The sequence below is a fragment of the Lygodium microphyllum genome, chromosome 15 (genome assembly GCF_053477565.2).
Source record: "Lygodium microphyllum isolate KBCC chromosome 15, Lygodium_microphyllum_v1.1.10, whole genome shotgun sequence".
Lineage (NCBI taxonomy): Eukaryota > Viridiplantae > Streptophyta > Polypodiopsida > Schizaeales > Lygodiaceae > Lygodium > Lygodium microphyllum.
In genome coordinates this window covers 67,210,086-67,219,972 of record NC_141149.1, presented here as the reverse complement: position 1 = coordinate 67,219,972, position 9,887 = coordinate 67,210,086, and the positions used below count along the sequence as shown (strand labels likewise).

Here is a 9,887-nt window from a genome sequence, read left to right as displayed (position 1 = left end):
GCCTACCCCCATCGATGTGCCAATGTGAACTTCATGACTTGCTATAGCATATCCTTTCCTAGTTGCCTTTCCTCTTCTAGGTCAGATATTATTTCATGCATCATTCTTCTTTGTCCACAACCTTTGTTTGTTGATCATGTTGTGTAATTAATTGTTGAATATTCAAGGGAAATTCAACTGGGCCGAAGCCAAGATCTTTTGTATTTGAACTAGAGGTAGATATTGTTTTGGATTTCTCATGCTTGACTTAGTATTCAATAATGCTAAAGAGTTCAAAAAACACGATATAGGATCCTAGGAAAGACACATCTTACTAGAAAAGCATGTGGAGGGTGAATTGTTTTTCATGAAGGGTTGCCAATGGTTTATTGCCCAATTTATCATTATTGTATAGGAACAATGAACTTCTCGTCTCCTCATGTTGGTTATGGCCTCTACTATTCATGGTACTTTTTAGCACAATAGGCTCATATGGCCCTCTTGGTATTTCCTTCCTTCCTTTTATTATTGTCTTACTTCATTCATGTAGCAAATGTTGGTCTAGTATGGCCTAGTTGGCCCTGAACACTCTAGGATTCTCTTGGGCAAGCAATCTATTCTCGGGCTAATGGTAGCTCTTATCAACACTCATCCCTTTGGTTTATTATCTATTCTACAACATACACAATATATGTGTTCCTTTTGGCAAGAGAAATTCTTCATTCGAAGGAAGAGTCACAACCATCTAGGTCATGCTTGTGGTGCAAGATCATATAGGTCTCTTGATGGCTCACTTAGAAAGAATAGCCCCTAGTGCAAGGAGTCTGTTGGGGTTGTTGTTTCTAGCTTGGCCCTCTAATCACTACCTGGTTTATACTCCACAATCAAGGTTTTGATAGTCCACATTGTACTTAGATGAGCAATTGTGTGGTGTCTAGGTCAAAGTGTGGGAGCAATGTGATGTACAACAAATGCTCTATAAATAGTTCCCTTAATGTAGGGTGCACCTATTTGCAATGGGGTGTGGTTACGATGACATAGAGGGTGAATAAGTCAAACCCTAAAGGTATGTATGACTTGTGACTTATGTCAGGAGGTTTTTGAGGTAAGGTTCACAAGTGACCTTGGGTTGGGATTTATGGCCTAATAGGGTGTGTGTTATGAGCTCTCCTAGATGTGTGTGTAAGTCACAGAAGTGGTGGCTAAATGTGGTTGATTGTGGTTTAGAGACCTAGGGAGTACGAGGTAACTTAGATCCCATTGGGGGATCGAGATGAGCAAATGTGAAGAGTCGATGGTGCAAATCATTAGTCCTCGATTGAGGTCAATCCAAACCATGATTGCTTGGTGGTACGAAGATTACTTTAAGGCATGTGACTACAACCATGGAATTAATTCGGCATTGTGTGTGGGTGAGTGCTTAAAGTAGTGGCCAAGTCTGATTGTAGTGTTCTTGGCATGAGTGAGTTTTTGTCTTTTGAGCCCTATGTGTAGCTTTCTTCCTCAATGGGCAAGTGTTTAGCTTCTCTTATGGAATCACTAAGAATTTGCATTTAGACTCCCAACCATTACTTGGTGATTGCTTGGGATAGGTTTTAAATAATATTTCTTGGTCAGGTCCATGTGTATAAGAGGCTCTTGGTTTACTTTATCTCCCTTAGAAACATTTATTACAACTCAAGGTGCATGAATTGAGAGGCGACTCAATGTAATTTTGTCTAATGATAATGCAATGAGATCAGATCCAATTGATTGAAGATTTGCAATTCAAATCTTGAGCAAGGATCTAGATCTCTTGATACATCCCCTTTGTACTCTTACTCCCACTTGGCAAGTTTATGCAACTCGAGGTAAAAGGTCATTCAAGGCATTGCGCTCAAATTTTTACCTTAGAATGAAGCCAAACCCCTCACAATCTATGTGTGAGCAATCGAAGACTCTCTTAAAACACTCCCAAGGCTCATGAAACATAGCATGAAGTGCATGCATAAGTGCAATATTCGATAACATGTAAGCAATATCATGGGCCCCAACTAATGTTTTAGATGGAAGGGATTACCCCTTGCAAGGGCTAAAAGCCTCAAGTCTAAGTGTATATGTGCATCATGATTTGGATTAAGGGTTCATTTGACCAATTGTAGGGCTAGACTTGCATGGAGTGGCATAAGCAGTCTCCTGGTGATTGCAATCCTTGACATTCACTACTACTTTCCCTTGGTTGGGTGCATTGGATAGGGTCTAGTTAGATTCAAACACAGGTTCTACCTGGGGCATGATTCTAAAAGATTGAGTCAGATTTGGTGAGGATTCTAGGTCTAGCCATACAGTTGGATTCCAGAATTGTTTTCAGAAGTGTTTCTAGGGATGTTAGGGAAGCAAGGTTGAATGTCATGTGTGCAAAAAGGTAAACATGATTGTAGATTTGTGTGTGGGCTAAGATGAACACTCTAGTTTGCGTGGTAGATGAGTAGTGTCGTTTAAACTTTGCTTGTTGTGGAGAGACACGAGTTGAGTACTTCAGACCCTAGATTAGAGAAATTGTCCCAAGTATTGAGTGCATCAAGGAAGCTTGGGTCGGAAAATACAAACTTTAGAGAACACTTCAAATTAGTCCTTCTCAAAGAAGCATTCTGTCAATCCAAAGCATTAGGCATTCGATTCTATCGTTACTCCAACAAAGGCGTTTGCTTTTCTAGTGTCAAAACAAGGCATCTACTCTCCATGCTTTTTGGCATTCAATTCTCATGAGGCATCATAAGGCATCGGATTGCATCACTAGGAGGTCCATCCAACTAGGCATTTGATTCATTCATCATAAGGCATTTTAAATGAAATCCAAGGCATTTTCATTCCATGAAGGAAGGCATTCATCACAAGACGTTGCTTTTTCTAGCGTCGAACAAGGTGTTGCTTTGTCAACTCTACTCTTCTTTCCTTGCGTCTTGGCATTCAATTCTCTAAATAGCTGCACATGCCTCTTCTTTTGGCTTCTATTGTTTCATGAGTCTAACCATCTAGAATGCAAGCTAGCTCTCACATAGTCCCTCATCTCTCTTCCCCTAACCACTTGCTACTCTAACTAGCATAGTGAACAACAACTAATAGCTTCGAGATTATAGTAGACACATGTCAAACTCCTTGTAGTCCTTTGCAAGCCAAAGTGGGTCTCACCATCCTCCTATAATTACCTCAATTATAGGAGGTGAGCTCTCAATCTAGACATTCTGACCACCACTAGACTCAAGTTGCAATCATGTAAAGGATGTAGAAATAAGAAATGAGTAAAGAGATCATCAAATGCTTCATGTCACATCCCTCACGTCCTCACTATCATACTCTCTTCCTCACTCCCCCTCTCATGTTGCTTCTCTCAATAGCACACAACAACCACAAGCAAGTAGTAAGTAGAGAATGAATAAAGAAAGCTCATTCAAAATGTTGGCACACATTCAAATGCATGTGAATTCTTTTTTCTCATTTTTCATACATGCATATGAGGGTTTCTACCTGTTTTGGCTTCGTGGATATTCAGCTCACCCTCGTAGCCTTGTGGTCGAATCTTTTCAGTACAAGCTCTTAGAAGTTTAAATGCGACTCTAGTCCACATAAAATTATTAGAATTTGCACGAGAGTGATCCTGGCTCGATATGAAATTGATTGTGATAACAAGCCATCACATATATTCTTCTCAAATGAAAATTGAGCACTTGCATTCCCTTTCTTCTCTACTTTCTCCTCTTTGGGTTAACATTAGTGGTAAGCTAAGTAATGGTAGGCCCAATCAATTTTAGGCTAGCCTAGCTATGGTACGGTTCTCAAAAGTGGGCAAGGGTAGATGTTGTATACCTTCTATGTTAGGCAAGGGGTAACCCTCCCGTAATACTAAGTCCATCCAATGGCTCTCTCTCTACTCTCTCTATTTTCTCTCTCCTCTCTCCTCCCTCTATGTGTATGTGTGTCTCGATTTCTCCTTATTCTCTTTCTTTCTCCCTCTCTCCCTAGCTCTCACTTTAAAACTATCCTAATAACATTAATAACTTCTTGAAAAAAACTATAACGTTCCTTTCTCTCCCTCCTCTCTACCTCTCTCTCCCCACAACTTTATTCTCTTTGCTTCTCTCCCTCTCTCTAAAACCATGCCAGTGACAAAATAAATTTTAAGTAAATAACTTAACCTTCTTCAAAACCACCTACAATACATTTAGATACAAGAAAGAAACACAAACAACAAAAACTGAAAGAAACATGAAAAAAAAATTGCAGGGGTGAAGCACTTATCTCAAAGATGATGGCATCAAAAAATGAATAAGGGAAACTTTCAATTTTAGCCTCTTATATAATGGCATATCCGTTATTTTGATGACATGAAACTTTTTGGAAATTATATAGGTGAATATACTAATGATTATTTTGATGACATTAAATGTTTTAGAAAACCATTGGAATCCTAGGTTTGAAATTATATTCACCTCTTGTAGTGAGTGTGGTACATTTTGTTATTAAGATAACCAAGGTTGTATGTGGACGCGCATGTGACCTATTTGTGACTAATTTGATCTATAAGATACTATGCACAACCTTGAATTCCTTTACTTTTCAACGAATATAAATAACATTAGAAAAAGTTGGCCTTTTTCTTTAAAGGGGAAGCATAACATAAACTATTATCCAAGAGTTTATGCACACATAGAGTATTAAAATTGAACAAAATACCTAACCTATATGAAGACTCTATGATGCTACCAAGTGTGTGTGCGTGTTTGGTCACTTGGAATATGATATCATGGATGCAAAGCATGCCATGTATGTCCAATGTTTGTACATTGTTGTGCCTAAAGAGCAAGTTCATGTAGCATGAACCATGCCTCCTCATCTTTTGTGAGCAAAGGGAAGCAACCATGCAATTGCACGACTACTTCCCTTTGTGCACAAAAAATGCAAAGCAAACTTAGTAATGATGCCAACCACATGAAGCACAATTAGTGGGTTTGGCCTACAATATCGACTAAGCTAGCTAGTGGTTTATAATTTGAGGTAGTAGCTATAGTTTCAATATTTGAGCACAACTTTTGTAGTCAATAGTAAATTTCTCAATCTAGACTTCTCTTTTTTTTATCAAAGCTCTACTTTTAATATTTGAGCACAACTTTTTCTCTACTTTTGATCAAAGCTTCAAATCACTTATAAGACCCAATATCTCATGGTAAAAGATTCACATAGCACAGATGTCAACATGTTGGCCTTCCATTTGATCATCTAAAGGGCATAAGCCTTCATTACTGTAGCTTGAAATTCCCTCTCCGTATTGTCATAATTCTCATCGTATAGTCTTTCTTGTTCATAGGTCATCTTCTTATCCATGCCATATATACACCTTATTATTCTAGGGTCATGCCTTTTGACTTGACCATTGAGTTGATAAGACATTTAGAAACATCACAATAATAATATATTTTCAACTCTATTGTTTTAAACATTAGGAGGTGGTATACAAGGAAGAGTATAGTTGTGAACTTTAATGGAGGAAAAACACATTTATCACAATGTGCCTAAAGGAGGGTTTCTGTCAAATATGGAAGTATAAACGTCATATGTAAGTATATCCTTATTGGAGTTGTCATAAAGTCTTCGGACTACTTCTGAAGACATGCTTTAGATGAAAAGAAGTCCAATATGAAAGTAAAATACTCTACTAAAAAGATCACTTTAAGTTTTATCCTTATTTTGGTATTTAAGAAGATGATGTTAATAGCTATCACAAGGGCATGCCAAGGGAAGAGTAGAGCAAGGTTCAAAGAATTATTAAGATAAGAAATGATCTAATCACAAACTAAAGTGACAATCAAAATAATTTCAATGGACTTGCCCATAGGCAAGGCCATTACATTCCTTTTTTGGTTTCCAAATTTTTTAAGTGCAAGGTGTGAGAGTCATATTTTCAAAAACCCTCTTGGTAAAACCTTTTTTATATGGGCATTGCATTCATTTGTTAGCAATTCCTATTTTCCTTGAGTGCAAGATGTGAGAGGAGCACTTTCAAAAACCCTTTTGGGAAAGCACTTAGAGCAATGATCATCTTCTAGACTTGGTCAACTTCATGATTTTATTCATAGGATACTTCACACACACACACACACACACACACACACACACACACACACACACACACACACACACACACATTCTATAATATCTTTTACTTCTCTCCTTTATAGAGCTCACTAATATGTAGCACGTGAATGATGTCATCTAAAAATTTGGGCTTTTGTTTGCACCTTTATAAATCATACCCAAACATATGCATGCATACATACACATATAGGTACATAAATGTGTACACATGCATAGGCACGTGCACATGACCACATGTGCACACACACACACACACACACACACACACACACACACACACACACACACACACCTACCTTGCATGCATGGTACACATATGTGCACACACAAGTAAATAAATATAGACATGCATATATACAAGCTACACATGAATAGACAAATATGCTATATCCACTTATAAAAACATATTGGTGCATGCATATATGTAAGCTACACATGAAAGGGCTCGGATATTATATCCACTTACGAAAAGACAATGATACTTCTATACCAATATTTATGAAATAAAATTGATGTTACCTCTTAAAGTATTCCATTTTTCACATGCCTATCATTGTTAGATGCATAGTTGCACACACATGCACACAAATTTTACTATTTTAGGAGATCTCTTTAAGCATGGTCAAATTATATAACTAACAGTATAACTTGATGGAGTAGAGGTTTTCAAAGGGCCTTCACATATCTCTTGCCATTCAACTTCTATATTGAAAATCCAAGATTATTAATTAGGAGCGGCTATGTACATTCACATTGAAAATTTATCCCAAAGTTTGAGGTGTTATCTGTTGCTTAAAATTCCGCGATGAGGCTTAAATTGAACAACAAATATGAACCTTAAAATCCATTTCATTACTTTCTTGTGGAGGAAGCATCCCACATATGTGTGCTTGTTTCCCAACTACACTCATGTAGGCATGCTTCTATGATTACGTCACCTTATAATTCTAAGATTGAAGGTGGTCTCACATGTTGACTCACTATGAAGCTTTTCCTCAAAGACACATCTGCACTAGTTGTTGTGAGGCTCTTTTTTGTAGGACACATGTGTTCTATTCCAACAAAAAGTCATCTCATCCATTGACTTCTGGGCTAGAAAATGTTGGGAAGACCAGTCATAGTCAAGCTTGAAAGTACTGTAGCTCCTCATCAAATATTTCATTTTGTTGCCCTGCAATAATTAATTGTGATTCTGTCCCCCTACAAGTTCCTATCATCACCAAAACTGTAAATTACCCTTTCCAATTGTATCGAACAAATAGAGATATAATAGTCTCTCTATTTTCCCTTGTCACAGTATTATAGGCTAGTGTAACGGAGACTAATGTTTTATGGGGTAGAATAATAAGAGACAATCCCATGTCAATGTGTCATTCCTTAACACATTTTATATATTCACAACTACATTCCCAACATTTTTATGATGGTTTAACCAATTGTTGACATTATATTATTTTAAAAGAAATATCTTAAAAGTGTGCAAGAGAGATATCGGCAAGTCATGTAACTCATGAGCCCTTGAGGTTTCTACCAATCACCCTTTGATAAAAATCTTGCAGTTTCTACTAATAAGTGGCCAACATGTCTATCTACTAATAACCATTTCACAAAAAACATGAAATGTTTCCAATTGAGATACTACTTTGTAGGTTCTCCGTGTGTATGTTTGTGTTGTGTGGTTCAAGGTGATGTGTTCACTTCATTCTAAAATATATATAGTGGAGTGGAAATGCCACTAAGCTATCAAGCCATAAACACAAGTTCGAACTCCACACTTTTGCTTCAATAGCTCAAATCCCTCATGAACACCCAAACACACACACACACACACACACACACACACTCTCTCTCTCTCTCTCTCTCTCTCTCTGTGTCAATCAATTCTAAGTAGAAAAGAGAGAGATGGCATAAGTAGGCCTCGCTTGTGCGATGGACTCCTTCGACATCTGCACAACACCCACCGATTTCTACCGCCTGGCATCGGGGCTCAGGGGCTTCTTCCTCATCATCGGAACGCACCTGCTGGCCGGGGAGGTGGACACGACCCTCTCCGATGCACCCCTGTGGGAGCGCTTGTCATGGCTCCTGCTCTACTTCAACCCTGTGAATCTCTCGTGGCGCTACTACTCAATTCTGTCGTACCGTATGGCGGTATGGCAGGTCAGGGGCGGGGGCAGGAGGGCTAGGGCCGGGGCCGGGGCCGGGGCTGGGACGGAGCCCGATGTGGCTGGCGTGGGCGAGGCTGGGACCAGAGGCAGTAGCGATGGCAATCAGGCCGGCTGCGGAGGCGGCGATGGCGGCAAGGGCCTGGGTGGCCTCTGCTGGATTCCCTGCGGGTGGACTAGGGCTGAGGCTGGGGATCGAGCTGAGGCTGATGTGGAGCGCATGGCTGAGGCCGATGGCGGCGGCTGCGGCTGCGGCAGCGATAAGACTGGTGGCTGCGGCAGCGGCCACAACCGCCGCAGCCATGGCCCGGGGTCCCTCCCCGACATCCCGCGCCGCCCCGCCTGGGGCGATGTGCAGATGGCCATCATCAACCACGAAGCCCACCCCTTCAAGCACCCCCTCCCTTACGCCGTGGCGGAGAACCATGCCGCCCTGCATGTCCGCCGCCTCGAGCCCGCTGGTCTCTTCAGCTCCCAGGGCATCCTCACCGTCAGCGCCGGCTACCAGGGTGTGCTCGCGCTGCAGTACACCGTCTCCACCGCCGGCGTCGCCTTCCTCCCCAACATGACCATGCCCCTCGCCATCATGGGCCTATTCCGCACCGCCGTCTCGCCCTGGATAACCAGCAAAGTGTATGTCGACCCCCATTGCTACCCTGGCCAGGATGTCCCTGCGTCAGATTATAACCCTAACAGGGTTTTGGCCTTGGGCTGGCTCTGCACCATCTCTGGCCTTGTCTTCCTTTCCTTCTGGCCTTACCTCGCATACCCGGCCTTTGACCTGCCGCAGGACCTTATGAAGCTCTGGATTCAGATCTTCTATCAGTACGCCACCGTCTCTATGTTCTTCTTCCATGCAGTATTGCTCAGACATGGCTCGCTCGCATGGGCAAACCGGATTCTTTTCTTTGATCATTGGGTTTACAAGCTCCAGACTGTTGGCTTCATGGGCATCCTCGTGTGCATGCTTGCACTTGGTATCTCAGATTATGTGAGACAAGACTATTACAGGCATTGTGGCTAACAATTTTTTGGGTATGGATCGTGTGACTTCTGAAGCTGCCGAGGGTGTGGGCTAATTATGTGGCACAGGGAAAAAGAACACTTGCAAAATGTTGTTGGATTCTGAGTATTTCTAGGCCACCATGACACAGATTGAATGTTTAGCTAAACAAAGATTAGTACAACTTCTCTCTCCAAGTCACTTGTCAAGATAAGAATTTACCCCATTGTAAAACAAGGGTGAGTTTTATTCATTCCTTCCTTTTACCAAGATTTAATCATGGGAATTTGAGAGTGCTTTGCCTCTCTTGGATGAGAATGGCCATTGCTTTCACCTTGATAATATCAAGGTCCATCAACATATTCTCATACCCTATTAGAACTTTTGTCTATAAACTCTTAGACCTCTACAAGGATGCAACAAAAGCAATGCACGAGTGTGACACGCAATTCAATCGCTAGCCACTTGAATGTAAAGTCGCCCATGTGAAATGGACTCTAGGCCTTAGCCTTGCAATTGTTATCCACTTGAATGTAAAGTCACCATTGATGTGAAATGGACTCTAGGCCTTAGCTTTGTTATAATCAAATTGTGGAAATGTATGTAGA

The 9,887-nt window shown here is 40.8% G+C and overlaps 1 protein-coding gene across 1 annotated transcript; it reads left to right on the top strand.

The window, feature by feature from the left end:
- The first annotated feature begins 7,850 nt into the window (after window positions 1-7,850).
- LOC148024638 (uncharacterized) lies at window positions 7,851-9,597 on the top strand. Its single transcript, XM_087694267.1, has one exon. The coding sequence runs from the start codon at window positions 8,041-8,043 to the stop codon at window positions 9,298-9,300; it is 1,260 nt and encodes a 419-aa protein (XP_087550393.1). The 5' UTR covers window positions 7,851-8,040; the 3' UTR covers window positions 9,301-9,597.
- The last annotated feature ends 290 nt before the right edge of the window (window positions 9,598-9,887 follow it).